The 26,473-nt window shown below is 38.1% G+C and overlaps 1 protein-coding gene across 29 annotated transcripts in view; it reads left to right on the top strand.

The window, feature by feature from the left end:
- The window catches only part of MLLT10 (MLLT10 histone lysine methyltransferase DOT1L cofactor), a 256,466-nt gene that overhangs the window by 135,488 nt on the left and 94,505 nt on the right, over positions 1 to 26,473 (top strand). For all 29 annotated transcript variants that reach the window (XR_011535070.1, XR_011535068.1, XR_011535069.1 and 26 more), the window contains one exon: positions 20,323 to 20,418. Coding sequence is in view for 25 of the 29 variants with exons in the window: in XM_070601382.1 (XP_070457483.1) it covers positions 20,323 to 20,418 (96 nt within the window). In the remaining 4 variants the exon portion in view is untranslated. The remainder of the gene's footprint in view (positions 1 to 20,322; positions 20,419 to 26,473) is intronic.

Here is a 26,473-nt window from a genome sequence, read left to right as displayed (position 1 = left end):
ATTTCGTTTAAGCTTTTTAATCCACAAACAAGGGCTTCTTAGGTAGGGCTCAGTATATATTGTGAAGAGGGAAGTCTTACCATTGATGTTCTCCTGTTCTGCCATTTCATGAGCGTTATCTTGTTTAAAGAAGTATTCACTGTATGATCTTAATCTATGCCCTGTCATCTTATTTTTAAAGAACAATTATTAAATGTAGTACAGTGTTTAATAAATACAGTGGTGATGACTGTGTTTATTTATTAATCATTATTTTTTGCTCTAGGAATGAATTTGATTTTTCTTTTTTTTCTTTTTTAAAGATTGGCACCTGAGCTAACAACTGTTGCCAATCTCCTCTTTTTTTTCTTCTTCTTCTTCCCGAAGTCCCCAAATACATAGTTGTGTATTCTAGTTGTGAGTGCCTCTCTGATTGTCCCACGTGGGACGCTGCCTCAGCATGGCTTGATGAGAGGTGCCATGTCTGTGACCAGGATCGGAACCGGTGAATCCCTGGGCCACCGAAGCAGAGCGCACAAACTTAACCACTTGGCCATGGGGCCAACCCCTGATTTTTCGTTTTATGAGTTTTTTTGCAGTTGTTGAATACTAGATTGAAAAACATTGTATTTAGTCAAACTTGCTTAGCTTTAAATTTTAGCAGTTGGTATTTTCATTAGTATGTAAATACTATTTGGATTTTACTTTCAGCATGTATATAAGTTTAATATAAATTGATTTTGTTGTCAAAATCAATTTGTGCGTTTTATTTTATAATAACTAAGATTTTCTGATAATCTATAAAGGCTGTGAGGTAAACGTTCTGTAAATTTATTATTATTGTTAGGCTTGTTTGATTGCCTTGGGAATATTTGGGAAGAGACTTTTTTATTATGGTATGACCTTGACCTCTCCAAAGCTCTATTCTTTCAGGTTCTCTTACATCTTCACAGTGGACTTTATAGCACGTCTTTGTTTTACTCTTCATACAATGATTTTCTGACAGTGGCTTCGATTTTATCTTTTTCTAGAAGCCACTCCTTACTTTTAGTACTGTTTGCTGTCTGAAGAGACTGGGAATTTTCAAAACCAGCAAGTCTCGGTTCCTTTTTGTCAGTAGTCCTCCCTAATTTAGTTTATCTTTATGTTCCTGCTTTTTACTGTAAATAGCAAAAAATAAGACTGCGCCTTCAACTTCAACATATTACCTAGAAAATCTCCTTAGTTAAATCATACAATTCATTAAATACATTTTCTATTTTCTGTTTCCGTAGGCAACAATGTTGCTAAACTTCTAGTTACTACATAACAAGAACTCCCTTGCTTCTAATTTTTTTTAACCTATTTCTCACTTTCTTCTGAGCCCTAGATAGCAGCCTCCCGACAGGCCATGAGGTTCCTAGTAAGAGTCTCTTCCATGCTTACTGGGCTTTCACTCATAAGCTGCCGATGGCCCTTCCAGCCTCTGCCTACTGCCTAATTCCAAGTAACTCCCACATTTTTACTTTTTTTGTTATATCCCACTTGTTGTAACAAAATATGTTATCAGTTACCTTTTGTAGCATAACACATCCCTAAAATTTAGTGACTTAAAACTATAATAAACATTTGTTGTCTCATAGTTTCTTTGGGTAAGGAATTTGGACTTAGCTGGATATTTCTAGCTCAGGGTCTCTCATCAGATTGCGGTCAAGATGTTGGCAGGACTATAGTCATTGAAGGCTTGACTGTGGCTGGAGGATATGCTTCTAAGATGGCTTATGCACATGGCTGGCAAGTTGGTGCTGGCTGTGCAGGAACCTCAGTTTCTTGCTGCATGAACCTTCGCTTAGGGCCGCTTGAGTTGAGTGTCCTTATGACATGGCACCTAGCTTTTCCCAGAGTGAGTGGTCTAAGAGAGAGCAAGGTGAAAGCTGCAATATTTTTTATGTTCTTGCCTCAGATGTCATGTGTCTTTTATTTTCCCCTCTAATTGAATGCCTTTTTTGCTAAACTATTATTTGGTTGTAAGATACATATAAAGTATTTGCCATTTTAACCACTTGTAAGGCACACAATCATTTTTGCAATATTCTGTTGGTTACATAGGACAGCCTGTTCAGTGTGGGTGGGTACTACCTAGGAACAAAGACTATTGGGAACTATCTTAGAAGCTGGCTATGATACCCTAAGAATTGGACAAATATCCTGTTTCTTATCAACTTTTACCCACAGGTCTTAGCATTGATTGATGATTCTATCTGAAATAAATAATGTCTGACAAAAGGTGATTTTCTAATTCCATCATTCATTCTGTATCCATTATTTAGCATTCTACTGTAAATTAGAGCTTTCTTCCCTTTCTCCATTTTTTACTTCATCAGTAATGGGCAAGGGAGGAGTCTACAAAGGAATCAAGAAGTAGCTATAAATACAGGAAGAAAATTAGGAGAGATTGGTATTTTCGAATCCAGGGGAAGTGGATATTTCAAGAAGGAGGGTCAGTGCTCAGCAGTGTTAGATGCATATGAAATATCAAGTAATAGGAAGATAAATACATGTCCTTTGGAATTAATGTTAAAGAAGTTGTTGAGAAGGAGTTTCAGTGTAGTAAGAGGAGAAGCTAATTGAAATTGGTAGATGAATAGAGTAGTATGAGGAAGTGTAGATAGTGAGAGTACTTAACTCTTCTAAAAACCTAAGATATGAAGGAGAGGAGAGGAATAGGGCAATAACGGGAGGAATATGTGAGATTAAAGTGTAGTAACAGACAAGAAGAACACTCTGTCCCTCCCTGTTTTGCGGGGGAAGGAAGAAAAGGGGCGCATAGGTGAATAACTTGGTCACCTGGAGAGCAGCAGAGAAAGTAGGTGTGGGCAGAAGGGAGAGATAGCTTAGGCAGATTGGGTATAAGGGTAAGAAAACCAAAAAGAAGCAGAGGAGGGTAAGGAAACAAAAATGTTTCAAGCAGTAGATCATGAGATCAAGGTTGGATAATAGATGCAAGTGAAACTAGAGAATTGAGGGCATAGGGATTTGGAGGAAATGTTGGAGCAAGGGCCTAGAGCAACTCAGTGAGGTCCAAGAACAAATAAGAGTGTGAATCAACGGCAAGGTTATGGAGAAAGAATAGATTGTGGTGGTAATGTTTCAGAGTGTTTTGGCATCAGTTATTGGGAGACAATTCGTGGGTCTCTCACATATGAATACATCTTGTAAGTAGAGGCCCTGACTGCCTTTGTTTCAGATTATCTTTTCAAAGTTGTTTGTATAATGAACAGCCTTGGAAAATGGAGGCACCATCATCCAGAGCAAAGGGCAGATTTTCTTACAGCCAGGGAAAATAGATAGTATCTCGTTCGGGGATAATTGGCAGGCATGCTTACTGTTCAGAATTGGGTTCGGTAAGCCCAAGGTTCCTCTCATGTAATGAAACCCAGTGTGTGTGCAAGTGTCATCTGGCCCCCTTCAGCTCATCCTGTCAGAGTTGGTGCAAATGCTGACGCTCTGGCCACTGCTGTTCCTATGGGTAATAAAGCCCTCGTGTCCAACCCAGCAGTCTTGTATCTTCCTCCAGCATCCCTACAACTGGTGGCCTAACTTATTAGCTTGCAAGTATGGTAAGATCATAGAGCTTTCATGATTTTTGGCACAAGATGTAATTGTAGGCATACTGAAGGAGAATTTAAGTGAGAGCCATTGGAATTGAGGATGTTTGGGGACTGTATTGTCTTTATCTGGGTAACACATCCACTGTTGTGGTCAGGGATGTTGGGATACTGTGATTGAAGGTCTTATCAAGATCATATGGAGTAGGAAGAGTTATCTAAAGAAAAATAGTGGACAGACAAAAGCAAGAGATATACATTAATAAATGACAGAGCCAGGATTAAAGACCAAGTATGCCTGACTCCAAAGTCCATGGATTTTTTTTTTCATAAATTTTTCTAGCTTTTACTTGGAGGTTTAATAATCACATTTCTTTAAAAGTTAGACAAATCAGATGTATTACAAATTGAATTTTTTTGTATTAGTACAAATGATGAAGTTTTCACATGTTCTTTTTTTTTTTGAGGAAGATTAGCCCTGAGCTAACATCCACCACCAACCTTCCTCTTTTTTTCTGGCGAAGACTGGCCCTGAGCTAACATCTGTGCCCATCTTCCTCTATTTGATATGTGGGACGTCTGCCACAGCCTGGGTTGAAAGTGGTGTATAGGTCCTCACCCAGGATCCTAACCGGCAAACCCTGGGCCGCCAAAGTGGAACGTGTGAACTTAACCACTGTGCCACCAGGCTCGCCCTCACATGTTCTAAAAGGAATGCTAATCATAGAATCTCTTATGAATCCTTTACTTTGTTCCAAGAAGTTCTCTTTTGGACTGATTATTGTTTGGGAGAAGAGATTTATGAAGAGCTTTTAACTCAGAAGGGATAGATACTTTGTCAAAAGAGAATAAAAAATGAAAGTTACAAGTAGATTTGAATAGCCTTTTTGAAATTTTGCTTGAATTCAAATATTGAAGACAAACATGAATACAGTGCGTAGATTAAATGGCATGTCCGTGAAATGAAATTTTACGATTAGTCGATTTGACCAAGGGCTAACTTCTTTATTCAACAGAGTTATTATCTTTTGTAAGGTTGAGATTGCACATAATGTAAAGACTGAAATGCTTAAATTCATTTAGGTCTTTAGTGTTCCATTGTTCCATTCCAGCTATCTAAAATCATAGCATTATGGAGATTAAGTGACTATAACAAATTGTTTTCCATTAATAATACAAATATTTGTTAATATATTTGTTATCTAGTTTAGTTTCCTTTTTCATAGATGAATAAATAGGGACATGAATATTTAATTGAATTTGATAAATGTTTATGAAGCATCTACTGAATTCAAGACATCATGCTCAATTCCTAAGGAAAAAACCAGAAATTGAAAATCTGCAGAGTCACATTGACATTAAGCAGTTCGTCCAAAGTTGTATATTTGGGGGCATTAATAGTGAGAGAGCCCAGTTTATATTTTTAAACTTTTGTGCTCTTTCCATATGATTTTTCTTTTGTATATTTCAGAAGTGTAGCTACAAGCAATGAGTGTTAATAAGTGTGACTTTTTTGAAAAGCTGTTTAACTACTATGTTTCATCTAATCTGATTTACCACTCATTGTAAGATGCATCTTTATTTTACGTACCTCTAAGAAAGAAAAAAGGATGCCAAGAGGACACAGGATTGTTGTAATATACACCCAAATTTTAGAGATTTAAATAAGTTTCTTAGAATCCGTTAAATATGGTATGACAAGGAAACTTAAAGTTTCTGTCATTTTACCTAATAAGTATTAGATATAAACTTTAAGATTTTTGTTATTTGTCACTATTTAGCCGTTTATAGTAGCTAACATTTAGAAATGATATAAATGGCCCATACTAGACAAAAAGTTTTGGCACATCAGTAGAATGCGATATTATGTTGTGCCCCAGTTTCCTCATTGTATCAAGGTGATATTAGTACCTAACCTCATAGGGTTGTTGTAAAAATTAAATTTAATACATGTAAAATGCCTTGGCACATAGTAAAGTACTTCTTGAAAATCTGGTTGTCTAGGCAGAAAACTCAATAGCATCTTAGTGTTAGTTAATATTATTACATTTAAAATTATGATTTAGAAGACAAATGATGTGCAAAGGGATTTTTAATATAAGTGAAAAATGCAGCATACAAAAGTGTATATTTAGTATAATCCCAATTTTGCTTAGGATTTTTATGTAGAAGCCTGGAAGAAAATTTACCAAAGTGTTAACAATTATGGTTATACCATAATTAGTTTATTTTCACCTTTTTATTTTAAAAGATTTTAATAGTATAGGAAATTTATCTGAGCAATACAAAGAGCAACTGTATATGTTTAACCTGGATTCAACAGTTTTTCACATTTTACCACATTTGATTTATCTTCATCCTTATACATATACATAAAATATATAGACATTGAAAAAATCTATGGCCATTTGAGAATTAGTTGCTCACATTGTGACACTTCATCTCTAAATGGTTAAGCGTGTATCTTCTGAGAAGGACATACTTCTGCATTGCTAGAGTGTAGTTATCTTACTTAGGAAATTTAACATTAATATACTACTACCACTATCTAGTGTACAATCCATGTGCAAATATCTCCTGGTTGTCTCAGTAATATCCTTCGTAGCTGCTTTAAAAGGAAATTGATGCGGGATTCAATCAGGTATTAACCATTGCATTTAGTGCTTGTGTCTTTTAGTCTCCTTTAATCTCAGTCTGCCTCTCATGACGTTGACATTTTTGAAGAGTCTAGACCAGTTTTTTTTTTAGTATAGAGTTATCAATTAATTAATCTATTTGACTCTGAAATATGTTTTTATTTATTTATATATTTTTATTGCAGTAACCTTGGTTTATAACATTATATAAATTTCAGGTGTACATCATTATGTGTTTTGATTTCTTTGTAGATTACATCATGTACACCACCCAAAGACTAATTACCATCCATCACCACACACGTGTCTAATTACCCTGTTCACCCTCCACACTTCGCCCTTCCCCTCTGGTAACCGCCAGTCCAATCTCTGTTTTTGTGTGTTTTCATCATTGTTTTTATCTTCTACATTATAAGTGAGATCATATGGTATTTGACTTTTTCTCTCTGACTTACTTCATTTAGCATAATACCCTCAAGGTCCATGCATGTTGTCACAAAGTGGCTGAATTTCATCATTTCTTATGGCTGAGTAGTATTCCATTGTGTATACATACCACATCTTCTTTAATCTAGTCATCCTTTGATGGGCACCCAGGTTGCTTCCAAGTCTTGGCTATTGTGAATGAGGCTGCAGTGAACATGGGGGTGCCTGTACCTTTATGCGTTTGTGTTTTCGTGTTCTTTGGAAAAATACCCAGCAGTGGAATAGCTGGATCATATGGTAGGTCTATTCTTAATTTTTTGAGGAATCTCCATACTGTTTTCCATAGTGGTTGCACCAGTGTGTACTCCCACCAGCCCTTATGAAGGTTCCCTTCTCTCCACATCCTCTCCAACACTTGTTGTTTCCTGTCTTGTTAATTATAGCCGTTCTGACAGGAGTGAGGTGATATCTCATTGTAGTTTTGATTTGCATTTCCCTGATAGTTAATAATGTTGAACATCTTTTCATGTACCTGTTGACCATCTGTATATGTTCTTTGGAGAAATGTCTGTTCAGATCTTTTGCCCTTTGTTAATTGGGTTGTTTATTTGTTGTTGAAATGTATGAGTTCTTTGTATATTTTGGATATTAACCCCTTATCAGATATATGGATTGCAAATTTTGGGGTTTTTTGGGTTTTTTTCATGCTCCAGTTATTCTGTCAAACATTGATTTTCTTCAGTCTTCATTTTTCTCTTTTCTTATTTCCATCTCAGTGCACATCCAGCACTTCCTTAGTTCTAGCTTTCTGATGAAGCTGCACTTTGTCTGTCTTGTATCGCTCACACTGTAGCTCTTGGTTTGGATATCTTTTACATGATTTTCTTCTTTTTTCATTTCACCTCTATGCTGCTAGTTGTCATTAGTATATGTCTTAATGCCAGGCTCTGTGTCTCAAAGCTGATCCCTATCTTTTGTACCTTACTGTTCTTCCTGTTCTTCCTGTTTTTTGAACACAGTGAAACCATGTAAAATGCTTACATTTTTACAAACCTAAAGTTTTAAGTGTGAGGGTAATGGAATAGAGATAGTGTTGTTGACAACTTTTGAGTAATTAAGAACTGATTTGGGAGAAATTCTAATTTTATTTGAATTGAATATAATGTAGTAGTTACATATACATTTATAGGCAAATAGGAATATGAAGCTGGAGCAAGAGATGTTAATGGAGTAAGAAGTCTTTGCTGAAGTCGTGAAAAGGGAGACTCTCTGTTGAGAAGGGCTGATGAGGACTTTTATCCCTAGAGGAAGAAAAAGCTTTAGTATTAAATGTTGAAAATAGATATACTTGTTAATCAGGCAGAGAGAAGTTAAAGTGATTATTAAATCGCTTATTATTAATTCCTTTGTGTGTTTGCATAGTTTGTTTCCTTAACTTTTCCAACTCTACAGTATAACCACATTCGTTGCTTTGTGACCCACTTCCTTCATCTTTAAAGCCAGCAATGTTGCAACTCTCAGATCATTCTTCCATAGTCATATCTCCCTGAGTCTCTTCTGCTGCCTCCTTTCACTTTTAAGGACCCTTGTGATTACATTGTGCCCACTGGATAATCTAAGATAATCTCCCTATCTCAAGGTCCTTTATTTACTTATATTTGCAAAGTGCCTTTTGCCGTGTAAGGTAACATATTTATAGATTCTGGAGATTAAGACTTGGATATCTTTGGGTACTATTATTTCACCTACCACAGAAGTACTGTCTGGCACTGTGAGAATGGCCTGAGTTCTACCTCATAGTGCAGTGATGACATGCATTTTTGGATCAGTTTAGTAGGAGTGAGGTTAAATAGCTGCAGCCACCCAGTGTATGCCGTTGGGTTTCAGCTTAGTTGAACTGTCTGAATCAAGCCCAGCGCTCAGGGAAAGCTCTGTGAGTTGACGTCCACATTAAGCCGACAGCTTTGCATCACGTGGTGGTGGAAGTAGCTGGCACTTTTTAATATAAAGCTGAGATGCTGCTGGAGCCAAAAGCCAGTTGCGATCTTGAATATACCATTTCCATTTGACAAGTGAGGAATTTTGGGCCCTTCCCACATCATTAGTTGTTAAGTCTGACTTAATGTTAGCTGGCTTAGGCTGGAGAGTTACAAAGCCTCCATGGGTCAGGTGTTTAGTTTTGACAAGAGCCCACTGGCAAGCTAATAACTGCTTTTCAGAAAGGGATGCACCTGATAGCTGTGTCAGGGAGGTGGCAAGCTGAAAACCCCAGTGGGTGCCTCTGGCTGGAGGCTCTTTGCCAGAGGTCCAAATTGGCAAAATTATCAGTCACAGAAACTTGTAGCTCAAATGTGTAATGAGGATGTGGGGCCCTAAAGGTAGAGAGTGTCTATAGCTTGTTGTACAGATTTCAGTACAACATGTTGGTTTGGGCTCCTCTCAAAGAATGCATATTTGCAGGATAGCTGATATAAAAGACCAAGTAGAATATCAAAGGGAGTCACATAGAGCCTTTAATATCGGCCTCCTTTTTGATGATGGGGGTCTGAAGAGACCTGCCACAGGGATCAGACATTGTAAATCTGCTCACATAGTTCCAAGAAACTGTACTTGGTGAGCAGCTCCCTGGATTTTATTGGGGTTTTCCAGCCAGCCCTGTTGAGAGACGTGTGATAACATCGCAGTCAGAGCTGTTGAGACTGATGTTACTACTAACTTACCAAACAACAGTGAAAGCTTTGGAAATCAGACAACAGAGGCACTTGCACTCAATCCTGACATACGTATTGGCAGCAAACGGCAAGGCAATTTTGCTTCTCCTGGAAGCACTACAAACTTATATTGGAGGCCTTGCAACCTGCATATGAACTGATCTTGATCCTTGGGTGTGAATGGTATAGCAAAGACGCCGTTGGCAATGTCCAAGACAAGTACAAGTACCATCAATTTGTGTACTGGGTTTAGTCTGTAACAGCTGTGGCTATAAGAGCAATAACTAAACTCACTTGACAGTAATTCACTATAAGCCTCCAGCTCCCGTTAACCGCTTTTCACTGGCCGTACAGGGCTTTTGTGTTGAGATAGCGCATCTCTTACTACCCCTGCTACTTTAAGTTCTTAATCAAGGTTGAGGTTTCCCTTTGTCCCCATCTATTCATCTATTGTGTTTTCACTGGAAAGGGAAGTGGTTGGGAAGGAAAGAGGAGCAAATTTATATGTCCTATTAGCACCCCCTGCCTCATTGGGGGAATACTCTGGCACTCACGGGATGGGTAATGATAAGCATATAACACAGAGGTTTGCAACCTTTTTCTGCAAAGAACCAGATAGTAAATGTTTTAGGCTTTGCAGACCCCCATACAGTCTCTGCTACATATTCTTCCTTTTTTTAAAAAAAGCTCTTTGAAAATGTAAAAATCATTGCTAGCTTGGGTGCCATAGTTTGCTGACTGCTGTATAACACGTCATTTCCTACTACATCTTCGGATGTATAAGCAGTAACAAAAGTACAGTTAGTTGCCAAAAGGCCTGGCCTACAAAGTCATGTTAGCTTTCTTACCCCACTGTTAATCTGTCCACTGAATCCTGGTGCCTTTTTCTTCCATGGGTCTAGGTAGGATAGTGATAGAGCCATAAAAATTTGTGTCTCTCCTCTCTCCAAATTCCCCACCATACTTGGATGGGTGCATATCGCCATTGATTCCTCCTTGGGATAGGGAAACCTCATCTCCATCTCTAATATTTTTCTTCTTAAAGCAACTGTGGTCACCTTCAAGGGTGAGGAGGTTGAGTAAGATTTAGAGATTGTGGGTGTAGAAAGCGGCTCCACACCATTAAATGAGTCTTTGTATTTACTTTCAATTGCAAAGGGCATGATGGCTGTTTGTGGGTCAACCAAATAAATTTCCCATTTTTTCAGCACTCCTAATGCTCTATATTGTGATGTCCTCGTGGGTGACACCATTTATTTCAGCCCTGAGAACCCCTTGACTCAGCAGCCAGTTTGTACCCTCTGGTTGACTGGATCTAGGCTCACACAGCAGGGACCTGTTTTGGAGAGCTTGGCTTAATCTGGGACCTCTGTTACCCCATTACTAAGATAACCTCTCAGGTTTTCATCTAGTTTCGGTAGCTGCTAGTTTCATAAGGGTTGGGAGAATTTTTCAGGGTGGCAGTGCTGGCTGGTTGTAAGAATTTATCTAGATTTCTCATTTTCCAGTGGGTCACCTTTATCACATTGTAAATGCTTTATTAACATTGGAAAGCCAATCTGGGGCATTAAGAGCCTGAATATTATTTAAGATCTCAACTATAATTTCCCATGGGAGTTGGTCTATCTCTGGGAAATCTCCCTAGAAGACCAAAGCTGCCTTCTCACAACCAGGACTCACTGCAAAAAACTTTGAGATCTTTTACTGTCATCTCTAAGTGAATTTGAAGTTTGCAGGGTAACTGCAAGAGGTGTTGAACTGTAAGACAGCTGAGCTGTTGCCATTCTTCCTTAACATACATTAAGGGGCCAGCCCGGTGATGCAGCGGTTAAGGGCGCACGTTCCACTTCGACGGCCTGGGGTTTACGGGTTCGGATCTTGGGTGCGGACATGGTACTGCTTGGCACGCCATGCTGTGGTAGGCGTCCCATGTATAAAGTAGAGGAAGATGGGCATGATGTTAGCTCAGGGCTAGTCTTCCTCAGCAAAAAGAGGAGGATTGGTGGCAGTTAGCTCATGGCTAATCTTCCTCAAAAAAAAAAAAAAGGCGTTAAGTGCCCCACCCCCTCAACTCACAGAGCTTTCCCTGAGCGCTGGGCTTGATTCAGACAGTTCAACTAAGCTGAAACCCAACGGCATACACTGGGTGGCTGCAGCTATTTAACCTCACTCCTACTAAACTGATCCAAAAATGCATGTCATCACTGCACTATGAGGTAGAACTCAGGCCATTCTCACAGTGCCAGACAGTACTTCTGTGGTAGGTGAAATAATAGTACCCAAAGATATCCAAGTCTTAATCTCCAGAATCTATAAATATGTTACCTTACACGGCAAAAGGCACTTTGCAAATATAAGTAAATAAAGGACCTTGAGATAGGGAGATTATCTTAGATTATCCAGTGGGCACAATGTAATCACAAGGGTCCTTAAAAGTGAAAGGAGGCAGCAGAAGAGACTCAGGGAGATATGACTATGGAAGAATGATCTGAGAGTTGCAACATTGCTGGCTTTAAAGATGAAGGAAGTGGGTCAGAGTTCCTAAGCTTTGCTTGGTTTCTGCCCATAGTGGTTGCTTGTTAGTTTCACGTTCAGTATAGATAAGTGTCTCTGTAGCTGTTATCTGAAAAGGATTGGAACCTTCTGTCCACGGAGGATGAATCTTAGTACTAATTATTACACTGGGATGGAACTGAAGCTTCCTGTCAGATTGGTGAGGAAGTCCTCTTACCTGGAGGAGGTTTAGAACCACCAGAACATCATTTGGGCAACTCTCTTAGAATGTATTTCCTAGTATTCAGCCTGCAACCATGTCCTCAATTCCTCCTCATTATCAAGCAATAAAATGAAGGACCATTTACTGCCTGATTGACCATACAGTTTGCTCAATATGTTTCTTACCCATTCCCATAGACTTCCCTCAAATCCCATTAATTGGTCTGCGAGGCCCTTATCCTTCCTCTTCCAGAAAGCCGTGTCTCTGACAGTATCACATTCTCACCATCAAACTGTCAAGAATGGTGAAAGAGGTCTGTGGTTTTTACCCTACTTGTAAGGTAACTACTTAGGAGACAGGAGAATTCTGGGTAAGAGATGAAGGGCAGTTTATTACTTAGTGTGATAGCAGTAGAGACCCAGTTTCCAAAGGGCAACACAAAGAGGGCCAGATGACATCTGCTCATGCAGTCTTTTGCATTGCTGTACAGGAACCCTGAGCTTAGGGCACTTGAATCTTTTGCAGTGGGTGGTAAGCATGGCTGCCCTTTAGTCTTAAGGCGGACACTCTGTCTTCTAAGTCTGTTCATTATATAAACAAACTTGAAAAGATAGTCCAGAACAATGGGCAAGTCATTGCCTCACTTGCAAGACATGCAGAAACAGTAGACTCACATAGAATTGTCTCCCGACACATAATAATTCTCAAATTAAGAGTGGCTTAATACAGTGTTTAGTTTTCATTCACAGTGAAGTCTAAAACAAGTGTTCTTGATTGGCAGACAGTTTTCTTCCAAGCCATGGACCAGGAACTTAGCTTCCTTCCCTTTGACTCAGCCTTCTTTTCAGTGTTGCTTCCAAGGCTGCCATGCTCATTTGCATGAATCTCTGGAAGAGGAAGGAGCATGGACACTAAATAGTTGTGACTTTTAAGGACCAGGCCTAGAGGTGACACACATCATTTTTCATTCAGATTGCATTTGCCTAGAATCCAGTTAAATGGCCACATCTAACTGCATAGGAAACTGGGAAATGTCTAGTCATATTCTGAGTAAGAAAAAGAAATGGGTTTGGTGAATAGCTAGCTGTCTCTACCTCATTTTAGCCTGTTCTTTCTGTTAAGCCGTATTCAATTATTAAAAATTCAAACAAGGCAGAACATTTTTTAAAAATACAAGTTAATTAAAAAAAACTGTACTCCAGAATTCACCATCCAGGAGTATCCATCAATACTACTAAGGAATAAACATTCCAGATGTTTTCTTTTTTATACATATATATATATATATACACACACACACACATAGATAGATAGATTAAAAGGATGGTTAGATAAAAATTATTTTGTTAAATGATGTAATGCTAACTTTTTAAAAAATATTAAAGTCAGAATGCAAACTGGTGCAGCCACTATGGAAAACAGTATGGAGATTTCTCAAAAAATTAGAAATAGAAATGCCTTAGGACCCAGCCATCCCACTACTGGGTATCTATCCTAAGAATCTGAAATCAGCAATTCCAGAAGTTCCATGCACCCCTATGTTCATTGCAGCATTATTTACAATAGCCAAGACATGGAAGCAACCTAAATGCCCATCAACTGATGATTGGATAAAGAAGATAGGGTATATATATACAATGGAATACTACTCAGCCACAAAAAAGACAAAATCGTCCCATTCACAACAGTGTGGATGGACCTTGAAGGTATTATGTTAAGTGAAATAAGCCAGACAGAGAAAGACAAACTCTGTATGACTCCACTCATAGGTGGAAGTTAAACATAGAGACAAAGAGAATTGATTGATGGTTACTAGGGAAAAGGGGGTCTGGGGGGAGGGCACAAAGGGTGAAGTGGTGTACCTACAACATGAGTAACAATAATGTACAACTGAAATTTCACAAGGTTGTAAAGTATAATCTTAATAAAAAGTTAAAAAAATGTATTAAGGTCATTTTCTTGGCTTTATAGAAGAAAAAGAAAGTGAAGTAAAATAGGTGACATTGAACTGAAAGTAAAATTTCCTAGGGCTGGCCCAGTGACGACGTGGTTCAGTTTGCATACTCCACTTTGGCGGCTGGCCCCAGGGTTCGTGGATTTGGATCCTGGGTGTGGACCTATACATCACTTGTTAAGCCATGCTGTGGTGGCATCCCACATACAAAATAGAGGAAGATTGGCACAGATGTTAGCTCAGGGATGATCTTCCTTGAGCAAAAAGAGGAAAGACTGGCAACAGATGTTAGCTCAGGGCCAATCTTGCTCACCAAAAAAAAGAAGAAAAGAAAAAACAAATTTCCTTACCACAAGAAATATTATTTCCTTAAAGATACCTTTAAGTTTAATAGTAGAGATTAGGAAAACAAAATCATTGAGAGGTAAGACTGTCTTTCCAGTTAGGATGCTTTTAGCTGTAACAGAATATTGCTAAAGAAATAGGAAATTTCTTGTTTTGCATAAGAAGTTCAGAGGCTAGGCTTTTCTCAGATTGTTTAATTTAATGATAGCCATTCAGCAGTGGCCAGGCATTGTTGTTTTTGTGGTTCTCGTGGCTTTTCCTAGCATAGTTGCCAGGTCACTGCAGTTGTTCAGGGGTCACGGCCTAATACTTGAGCATCTCTAGGTGGGAAGGGAGTACCTTTTTAAGAGAGAGACATTCCCAGCCTCTCACAGAAAATTACCCCTTCTGTTTTATTATTCGGACCTAAACCCATCCCAGACCTAAAGTAGTTAGTGGCTAAGGAGAATAGTTTTATCTTAATTGACTAGACATACCCGTGTTCACCTCTGTGCAGGACTGTGGGGCTACTTTATGAGGATGCGAGCGGGATCAGCCAAAGAAAATGGGGGACTTTGTCTTCAAGGAAGGGCTTTATGTGTAGTTACTGTTGGGGGGCAAACTTTTATGTTTTGTTTTAATTACATGCTTCAAAATCTGTACTGAGCTCCTGCTATTAAAGGCTAATAGTATCCCCATGCTCCTCTTGTTTCCTGCTGTCCAGTTTGTTTGTTTTTAAAGATCTGTATGTTACATTTTTCAGGTCTGTGGCATTCTCTTCTGTAAATGTAATCCTCAGAGTTGTTTAGGTATTTGTTGTTTAATTTAAAATTGTTAGATGGTTATTACCAGTCCTTTTACCACAGCTTCTCCAGTAACTTTTTTATGTCATCTCTTAAATTGGTTGAATTTTATTGTCAAGTAACTTTTTTCAAGAGCAAGTTCTTAGGACCTGTATTCTCTGAATTCCTTCATAATGGGAAATGTTTCCTTCTTGCCTTAGTTTTGAACTATGTCTTGGCTGTGCTTAGTATCATTGGGTCACACTTTGTTTCTCCTGAGAATGTAGACAGTGGGCCTAGAATATTGCTGTGGAGAGGACTGAAGACTCCCCCACCCCCCCCACCCCACCCACCCCACCCCTTGCATTCTGCTGAGTTTGACTACAGTAAGTCTCACTGGTAAATAGTCTACTTTTCAGAATGCTTTTTTAAAATTTTTATTTTATGGACCTTTATGTTTGAATACATCTTCTGTTCTCCATTTGTTGGATTGTCTACCTTAAGGGACACAAGTTATCCTTGAGTTTGATCATCTTTGTTTTCTTAAAAGGTATGAGTTTCTCTCTAATTGCTTTAATATCTGCTATTTTTTTCATTTGCATTACTGTGATCATTTCATGTTTTTCTTTCAGCAGTATTTTTATTTTCAACGATGTATATTCTTTTCCTTGCACTTTCTATTTACTACTTCCGTTTTAATTTTTAAGTTACTTTGGTTCTGCAATCTCGAATTTCTTTTTTACGTTTTTCTGTTTTATCATCTCATTCTTGAGCTTTGTTTGAACCTAGAATTAAGAATTAAGTTTTATTTGCACGGGGCAGGGTTTTTTGGGGGGCAGTTTTGCTTTTTTATGATTATTAATCTACAGCATACAATCCATGTAGGAGCAGTGTTTGCCAGTCAGACAGCTTCAAAACAATGTCTGTAGCGTCCCTTCCACCCGCCAAGGTCCCAGCAGCACCTAGATTGCCTCAGCTCCCTGTCCAATGGAAAAATAAAACTCTGGAGCCCCCTAGTATGTGAGGTAGGCCCTGAGAACTGTCTTTACGCTGAGTTATATTTACTCCTAGGTTAAGGTCTTTAGTTTTCCTATACATGTCATGCTCTTTATGTTGTTTACTTTTTGGCTGTAGTCTCTTTGCCGTGCAACTTTTTTCATCTTGTTCATTTTTGAGAGGCTCTTTTTAGACATTTGCTCCATTATAATTTAGGTAATTTCTTGAATCTCTTCTCACCATTTTTGAGACTAGGATTGGAGAGCTAAGTATTTTGCCTCTTTATGAAGCCAGAGGGAGTGGCAAGGTTGCAGTATAAAAGCTCAGCTAGGGCAGTATGCAGTTTTTGATGGAACCCCAGGCTCAGCTCTCTTTTCTAATACTTGATTAAATGTTGTGTACTAGATTTTAATCTCTCAGCTGTGTGAGGATATTACTTCTCTCCAGATTTGAGGGGTTTTGTGATATTCTCAGAATTTTAAGGAATCGGAAGAAGGATTAAGAGCTGAGTCCTACAGCTCAGTCCAGGGCTATTACTGCTGTGTTTCTAAAATCTGTTTCCCTGCTTGGTCACCAGTTTTTGTTGAATGCATTATTGTCTACCCCTGCCATCCCTCCAGTTTGGATTGCTGTTGGGTTGTTGTTTGCTATGTTGCTTTCACTAGTTTTGTCCATTTGTTTTTTCACTTATTAACAGTGGAAAGATTTGATGTGATTTCGAATTACCTTTTTAAGCACTGGGAGTTACTGGGACGTAGGCATTCTTTTCTTACTTAGAAATTCACTCAATCCAAACACAGAGAATTGAGTTATCTTAAAACAACTAATATTCATTTTCTTTCTTATAATATGGCTAAATATTAATTTCTGATATTGAGCTTTGCTGATGAACCCTTCTTGGCACATAGTGATAATGAAATTCTTTCCTTGATGCTAGCAAACCTTTGTCAATAATTTAGTCTAATATTCTTCTGAGAAGTAACCTCAAGGTCAATATTGCCTTCTTTCCAGAATTCACTTTCTAATTTAGCCCAAACATTTCTGTCAATGGTTTAGTGGTTACGTGTGTACTCTCCAAAACTCTGAGATTGGATCTGAAGACATGAGCTTATTTTAAGTATTATCTCTATTGTCTTGTACTTTAATTTTCCTTTAACAATTTGTTTACTCATTCCAATTTGAACACTAGAAAGATCAACTGTCTCTTTGTTATTTGTCTTGCTCTAAATTTAGGTTAAAAACTCCTATGTAATTGTCCTAGCTTCTTTACATGGAAAATAGTTCATTCTGGAACTAAAGCTGCTTTAGAATTTAAACTTTTCTCTCCTTATCTCTTCCTTCCTTCCCTCACTCTTTTCAATTTCAGTTTTAGAATTTCTCATCATGGGTACCTTACCTATTTTTTTTTCTTTCAATTTTTAGAAATCTGCTTTTTAAAAGGTTTTAGTTAAGTTTCTTGGGGGAATATACATAAAAGAGTCCACTTAGTGTTTGTTTAAGCCATTCCTTTCTGATCTTTCTGATCTATAGAAATAGATCCTCACAGCGCTGTTTTAAGGATTAAATTAGATCATATATGTTTTATATATATTTGTAAACTACAAACTGCTACAATTCTGGTTATTTTTATTGTTAATTATACACACTAATTCAGTTTGGAGTGACACTGGTTATCTTGACCTGTGGTTTTACATAAAAATATCCAGTATGGTTTATTTCCTTCTGGTTGTTTTCTCTCCTTGCATAAATTTTTAAAGTAAAACTCATATCATTATTAACCATTTTTCTAAATCTCTTAAATATTCCTTCAGAACTTGCTTATTTTAATGGCCATTATATGGTTGTATAATAATTTTTTCAACCACGTCTTCGTGGACATTCATATTGTTTTCAGGTTTTTTCTCGTTGCAAATAGTAGTATAATAAACTGTATTTAAACCTTTGTTCACCTCCTAGAGGAGAAATTACTAGGTCAGACAACATTTTTATGGTTTCTAATTCTTTTGGTTTTTTGGTGAGGAAGATTCGCCCTGAGCTAACATCCCTTGCCAGTTTCCCTCTAATCTTTTTATGTGGGATGCCTCCACAGCGTGGCTGATGAGTGGAGTATATCTATACCCAGGATCCAAATCCACGAACCTGGACCACAGAAGCACAGCATGCAGAACTTTATATGGTTTCTTTTCTTTCTTTCTTTTTTTTTTTTTATAGATTTTATTTTTCCTTTTTGTCCCCAAAGCCCCCCGGTACATAGTTGTGTAGTTTTAGTTGTAGGTCCTTCTAGTTGTGGGATGTGGGATGCTGCCTCCATGTGGCTTGATGAGTGGTGCCATGTCTGCGTCCAGGATTTGAACTGGCGAAACCCTGGGCCGCCGAAGCAGAGCACATGAACTTAACCACTCGCCACGGGGCTGGCCCCTTTATATGGTTTCTGATTCTTGCTTTTTTTTGTCCTTTACCTATTTACATTCTCTCGTAATGTGTGCAAGTGCTCATTTCACTATAACCTGGGCAACATTGAATCTTATCATTAAAAACAAAACAACAGCTTTGATCACTAGGTCAGAGAAAAATATCTTTAGCTCTTTATTAGCTGGGTTGCACATTTGCTGCTGTTGTTGTTTAGTGATCATTTCTTTGTGAATTGCCCTTTGTACATTGTTCTATGGCATATATATGTATTTTTTTCTTACTGATTTATAAAAAATTTAAACAGCACTAAAAATGGAACATGTTAACTTTATTCATTTCTCAGTTTGTTTTTTGCTTTTTAATGGTTTTTAAACTGATGTAGAAGTATTTCATATTTGAATAGCTAAACCTGCCTTTTCCCTTTCTGATTTTTTACTTTGTTTTTACACTTAGGAAAGTTTTTCCTTCCTTAAAATTAAAGATTTTTGAAATCTTCCAGACTCTCAGATTATTTTAATTTTTATTTATTTCTTTAATCCATCTGGATTTTATTTTATTTTGTATAAGAAACATTTCCCCAAATGATTTACCAGGTTTTCTAGTACCATTATTAAGTGATTTCAGTCTTTCACTGCTGATTTGGAATCCCTTCCTTATCATATGCTAAGTATTTATATATGATTGAGTCTTTTCCTGGAATTTCCTTTTGTTCTATTGATCTATTAAAATCAGCCAATCTCTTTAGTGAAAGTCATTAGATTTCCTATTTTACAGGCTAATAATATGAATATAATCTGTTCACAGTCTGTTCTACTGAACATTTGCAGTCCTCGTCTCAGGATGTGTTTCTTGATGTGTCTATCGCATAGGACCAGAGTTCTGTATTATTCCATAATGACATATATATTCGCATTTTCACTGGTGTGCATACTTCACCCTTTGTGCCCACCCCCTACCCCCCCTTTCCCCTGGTAACCACCAGTCAGTTCTCTTTGTCTACGTGTTTAACTTCCACCTATGAGTGCAGTCATACAGAGCTCGTCTTCTCTATCTGGCTTATTTTACTTAACATAATACCCTCAAGGTCCATCCATGTTGTTGTCAATGGGACAATTTTATCATTTTTTATGGCTGAGTGTTATTCCATTGTATGCATATGTCATATCTTCTTTATCCAATCATCAGTTGATGGGCACTTAGGTTGCTTCCATGTCTTGGCTATTGTAAATAATGCTGCAGTGAACACAGGAGTGCATGGGACTTTTGGAATTGCTGATTTCATGTTGTTTGGATAGATATCCAGTAGTGGGATGGCTGGGTCATATAGTATTTCTATTTTTAATCTTTTGAGAAATGTCCATACTGTTTTCCATAGTGGCTGCACCAGTTTGCATTCCCACCACCAGTGTATGAGGGTTCCTTTTTCTCCACAACCTCTCCAACATTTGTTAGTTTTTGTTTTGGTTATTTTTGCCATTCTAGCAGATGTAAGGTGATATCTTAGTGTGGTTTTGACTTGCATTTCCCTGATGGTTAGTGATGATGAGTATCTTTTCATGTGTCTATTGGCCATCCATATATCTTCCCTGGAGAAATGTTTGTTCATGTCTCCTGCCCATTTTTTGATCGGGTTGTTTGATTTTTTTGTTGAGTTGTAGAAGAAGTGATTTTTAAAGTTATTTTTTGGCAAGATTCATTACCTTTTTAAATTACTAAATTATAAAAGAATCTCATCTTTATTGTGTGTGTGTATATATATGTTATGATTTAAATTGAATTTTACTTCTCTTCATTTTTAGAAATATAAAGAAAAAGACAAACATAAACAAAAACACAAGAAGCAACCAGAACCATCACCTGCATTGGTTCCTTCCTTGACTGTTACTACAGAAAAAGTAAGTTTTAAGTGCCGTATTTTGTTTTATATAATAACTAGTTATGTGCTGACTTTTAACTGTGAGAAGTATTTTCATTCCCAGTGTCCTAGTTCCCTCTAACTTTTCCCACCTCTCTAACCCTACAATAAGCACTTTAGAATTCCCATTTCTTAGTTCTTCATCCTACCTTCTCTTTATTCTATACTTGTTTGTGAAGAATGTTAAGTAAGGATAACAAGTGGGGAGGCATTGAGGTTAAGAATTTGGACTATAGAGTGGGATTTGTCCACCTATGACTTTGAATTCTGGCTTTGCCACTTACTGACTGAGCTTTTAGACAAGTTAATTAACCTCTCTCCTTATAGCTCAGTTTCATCATCTGTAAAGTGGGGGAAATAATTACTGGAATTAAATGAGACAATTACATGTAAAGCAATGAGAACAATGTCTGATTCATAGTAAGCATTACTTGGTAAATGTTAAATATTAAGATTATTATCATATGGTTAATATGAAAACAAATGGAGACAGGGACAGGTGGTTGGGACAGTATAAGCTAGGCGGGGAGTGCAGTAGGAGATGAGGCCAGGGTGAGGGGCCAATCATGTGGGGCTATATAAGCCAGTGAAAGGACTTTGTTTTTTAGTTTGAGTGAAAAATGAGCCTTTGGAAGGTTCTGAACTGAAATGTCACATATTGTGACTTAGGTTTTGTAAGGACCTCTAGCCAGAGGTCCTTTGGCTGTTTCATTGTGGATAGACTGTAGAGAGTCAGGAATGAAAACAAGGAGGTCATTAGGAGGTTATTGAGATAATTTAGAGAGACATAGTGGTAACAGTGGACGTAGTGAGAGGTGATCAGATTCTGAATACATTTAAAAGTAGAACCCACATGACTTTCCTATAGGTAAGATCAGAGGTGTGGGAGAAAAGACAGGATCCAAAGATGATTCCAAGGGTGTTGGCCCAGACAACTAGAAGGAATGGAATTGTTATTAACAAAGATGGGAAAGACTGTGGATGTGGTAGGTTGAGGGCAAGATGAGGAATTCAGTTTTGGATATGGTACTAGTGTTCTATTGCTGCCAGAACAAATTACCACAAATTTAGCAGTTTAAAACAATATAAACCTATTGTCTCACTGTTCTGTATGCCAGGAGTCTGGGTGGTCTCAGCTGGTTTCTCTGCTCTGGGTCTCTCAAAGCTGAAATCAAGGTCTTGGATAACTTGGATTCTCATCTGGGAGAATCTGCTAAGCTTATTCAGGTGGTTGGATTTGCAGTTGTAGGACTAACGTGCCCATTTCCTTGCTGACTGTCAGGACAGTCTGCTGTTAGCTCCTAGAGGCTTTCTTCAGTCCTTGCACATCTGTCCCCCCATCTCAGAGCCAGCAGTGGTGTGTTGAATCTTTCCCACACTTGGAATCTCTCTGCTGCATCTCTTCTGCTTCTGGCCAGAGAAAGTTCTCTTCTTTTAAGGGTTCATGTGATTAGATTGTGCCTACCTGGAAAATCCAGGATAATTTCCCTGTTTTAAAGCCTGTAACCTTAAGTATATTATCCAAGTCCCTTTTGCCATGTAACATCACAGTTTTCAGGGATTAGAACGTGGACATCTTGGGTGGCTGTTCTGCATATGTTAGGATTGAGACATTTGTTAGACATCCAAGTAGAAATGTTGATTAGCCAGTTGGCTACATAATCTGGCATGCAGGAAAGAGGTCCAGACTTTGGATGTAAATTTTGGAGTTGTGTGCATATAGAGCTATTTCAAGGCATGAGAGTGGATGCAGTCACCAGTGGAGGAGTGAGTGCAGGTAAAGAGAAGAGGCTCCAATGTTGAAAGATCTGGGGTGCAACCAGCAAAGACGACTGTGAGAAGAGGCCAGAGTTTGGAAGAATTCCAAGAGGATGTGATATGCTTGGAGGCCAAGTTAAAGAAAAGAGGAAATAAGTAAATTGTGTCATGTAATAATATGAGGACTAGCCATTGTATTTAGTCGTATGGTGATCATTAGCAACCTTGATGAGCAGTTTTAATGTACTGGTGGAGGCAAATGGCTGATAAGAATGGGTTTGAGAGAAAATAGGAGAAAAGTCAGACAATGGGTATAAATAATTGCTTTGAGGAGCTTTGCTTATAAACGGGAGCAGAGAAATGGGTGATAACTGGTCAGAGAAGTAGAGATAAGAAAGGGTGCTTTTTAAATGAGAGAGAGAATAGCATATTTGTGTGCTAGAGGAATGATCCAATAGAGAGAGGGAAATTGTTGGATTGATGTCCTTAAGAATATGAGAAGGGATGGGATCTACTGTCGAGTAGAAAAGTTGGCTTTAATAACAGAAGGGTAGGCAAAAGATGGGGGAGTATGCACTGGGCATAGATAGATGTAGTGGTGGGAATTTGTGGTAAATCTGGCAACTTTAGGTTTTCTCAGTGAAGTGAGAACAAAGTTATCAGATGTGAGGGTGAGAGAGGAGTGTAGAGAGTCAAGCAAAAAAAAAAAAAAGAGAGTTAACTAGAATAATGGGAAAGAAAATTTACTAGGGAAATGTGGTATGATTGCTGAGTGGCCACAGGGTTCCACTTGAAGTTCATGGTCGAAAATTTAAAGTGTGACCAGTTCGCTCAGCTTTTTATTTTTCCCCAATCTTGTTTACCTGTATGCATGTGGTTGCAGAGTGTGGTTTAATCAGGTTATTATTTTACCATATGAGTACAGTGAAAGTGTTGAGAGCAAGGGAGGTTATAAAGATGAATCATATTTATGCTCAGTAGATAGGGAAGTGAGGACAATAGAGGATGAAGGACACTAATAATTAATGGTTAATAAATTGTAGTTCCTGGCAGAATGAAAGGATTGTTGGAGTAGTAGAGAGTGAATTGGAAATATGCGAGGTAGTCAGAGAGTAGGATGTATGCAATAGAGATTATTGAAGGGTTGCAAATCTTTAGTAATATCAGAGTCTAGGATGTGTTCAGGGGTGGAGGGGCTGAAGATAAGATCATTGGAAGAGAGGCTGTCTAGGAACTGAGATTGGAAGCTATAAAAGATCATCTAGTTGTGTATTGAAATCTCAGAGAAGTAAAATGGGAGTATTGTTGGAGAGTGACATTAATGTAGGTGCTAACTTTTTCTCTCAGGGGCAAGATAGTAAATATTTTAGGGTTTGTGGGCCATACAGGCTCTGTCTCATACTCAACTCTGTGCTGTTGTAGCACAGAAATAGCCGTAGACAGTTTGTAAACAAATGGATGCTGCAGTGTTCCCATAACACTTTATTATGGACACGGAAATTTGAATTTTACCTAATTTTCACGTGTCATGAAAAATTCTTTTTTTGAATTTTTTAAAACCATTTTAAAACATTAAAATCATTCTTAGCTCTGGAGCTGTTCAGAAACAAGCAGATGGCTGGAGGGCTTGTTCTTTGCCAGATCCTGCCCTATGGGATCGATCATCACTGTAACATCACTGTAGTGAGTGATAAGGTCTGGTGATAGGAGATTTTGTCCCCGGAGGGCTTTAGAGAGAGTGGTTTAGAATTGAGGAGCAAGAAAACCCACTCCACCCTCATACCCACTGAAACCAGAGCTGTTGGCATAAAAAAGCCGACATTTACTTGAGATAGCTGCAGAGTGAACTGGATATTCAGGGGTGATCTAGGATTTTGTTAGAGCAAGAGGCTCAAGGGAATGTTAGAGAAAAGTTTGAGTTATATAGCCGCTCTTTGATACTGAGTTCCAGAGAGTACAGTGGAAGAAAATGGTTTCTGCTGTTGAGGAGGAATGGAAGGTGTGGACAAAATAGGAGATATTCATAGCTGAGTAAGAAAGAGGTAGGTGAGGATTGACCTGGAGTCTGGGGTTTCTTTTGGTGACTGATTTGAACAGGGGCAAAGTCGTAATTAGATTAATCCTGGTAGATTTAAGGGAAATAATCTGGTGAGGCTTAGAGTGTTTGAAAGGGATGAGTAGTATGGGCTCTTACTTGATCCTGTGCATGGATGGTAGAAGACTTGAGTCCTAGATTCCTTTTAGGAGGACACGGTCATTTTACTTTGGTTCACCACAATCTTTTTTTTTTTTTTTTTAATTTTAACTTTTACTTACTTGTTCTTTTTATTGTGGTCATAATAGTTTATAACATTGTGAAATTTCAGTTGTACATTATTGTTTGTCAGATACCATATAAATGTACCCCTTCACCTCTTCCCACCCCCCTTTCCCCTGGTAACCACTAAACAATTCTCTTTGTCCATAAGTTTGTTTATCTTCCACAAATGAGTGAAATTATTTGATGTTTGTTTTTCTCTGTCTGGCTTATTTTGCTTAACATAATACCCTCAAGGTCCATTCTAGTCATTGTGAATGGGATGATTTTGTCTTTTTTATGGCTGAGTAGTATTCCACTGTGTGTGTGTGTGTGTGTGTGTGATACACATACATACATACATACATACCACATCTTCTTTATCCACTCATCAGTTGATTGGCACTTAAGTTGCTTCCATGTCTTGGCTATTGTGAATAATACTGCTGCAGTGAACATAGGCGTGCATAAATCTCTTTGTATTGTTGATTTCAAGTCCTTTGGATAAATACCTGGTAGTGGATAGATGGGTTGTATGGTATTTCTATTTTTAATGTTTTTGCTTTTATTTTTTTTATTTTTTTTGCTTTTTTTTAATTGAGTTATTGATAGGTTACAATCTTGTGAAATTTCAATTGTACATTAATGTTTCTCAGTCATGTTGTAGGTGCACCACTTCATCCTTTGTGCCCACCCCCACCCCACCTTTCCCCTGGTATCCACTAAACTGTTCTTGGTCCATAGTTTTAAATTCCTCATATGAGTGGAGTCATACACAGATTATCTTTCTCTCGCTGGCTTATTTCACTTAACATAATTCTCTCAAGGTCCATCCACGTTATTGCAAATGGAATGATTTTGTTCTGTTTTGCAGCTGAGTAGTATTCCATTGTATATATGTACCACATCTTCTTTATCCATTCGTCTGTTGATGGGCACTTAGGTTGCTTCCACGTCTTGGCTATTGTAAACAGTGCTGCAATAAACATTGGGGTGCACAGGACTTTTGGGGTTGCTGACTTCAGGCTCTTTGGATAAATACCCAGTAGTGGGATGGCTGGATCGTATGGTAGTTCTATTTTTAGTTTTTTGAGGAATCTCCTAACTGTTTTCCATAGTGGCTGCACCAGTTTGCATTCCCACCAGCAGTGTATGAAGGTCCCCTTTTCTCCACAACCTCTCCAACATTTGTTATTTTTTATCTTGGTGACTATAGCCATTCTAACAGGTGTAAGGTGATATCTAAGTGTAGTTCTGATTTGCATTTCCCTGTTAATTAGTGATACTGAGCATCTTTTCATGTGCCTATTGGCCATCTGTATATCTTCTTTGCAAAATTGTCTGTTCATATCCTCTGCCCACTTTTTGATCAGGTTGTTTGATTTTTGGAGTTCAGTTGTGTGAGTTCTTTATATATTATGGAGACTAACCCTTTGTCAGATATATGATTTGTAAATATTTTCTCCCAGTTGGTGGGTTGTTTTTTCGTTTTGATCCTGGTTTCCTTTGCCTTCCAGAAGCTCTTTAGTCTGATGACGTCCTACTTCTTTATTTTTTCTTTTATTTCCCTTGTCTGGAGAAGACATGGTATTCAAAAAGATCCTTTTAAGGCTGATGTCAAGAAGTGTACTGCCTATGTTTTCTTCTGGAAATTTTTTGGTTTCAGGTCTTACTTTCAAGTCTTTGGTCCATTTTGAGTCTACTTTTGTGTATGGAGAAAGCTAATGGTCTACTTTCATTCTTTTGCATGTGGCCAGTGTTCCCAGCACCATTTATTGAAGAGGCTTTCCTGTCTCCATTGTATGTTCTTGGTTTTTTTGTTGAAGATGAGCTGTCCGTAGATGTGTGGCTTTATTTGTGGGCTTTCAATTCTGTTCCTTTGATCTGTGTGTCTGTTTTTGTACCAGTGCCATGCTGTTTTGATTACTGTAGCTTTGTAGTATATTTTGAAGTCAGGGATTGTGATGCCTCCAGCTTTGTT

This window comes from Equus przewalskii, chromosome 30 (assembly GCF_037783145.1).
Source record: "Equus przewalskii isolate Varuska chromosome 30, EquPr2, whole genome shotgun sequence".
In the NCBI taxonomy this organism is placed as follows: Eukaryota; Metazoa; Chordata; class Mammalia; order Perissodactyla; family Equidae; genus Equus; species Equus przewalskii.
The sequence above is the reverse complement of the archived record's forward strand: the minus strand, read 5'-3'. Positions and strand labels throughout refer to the sequence as shown.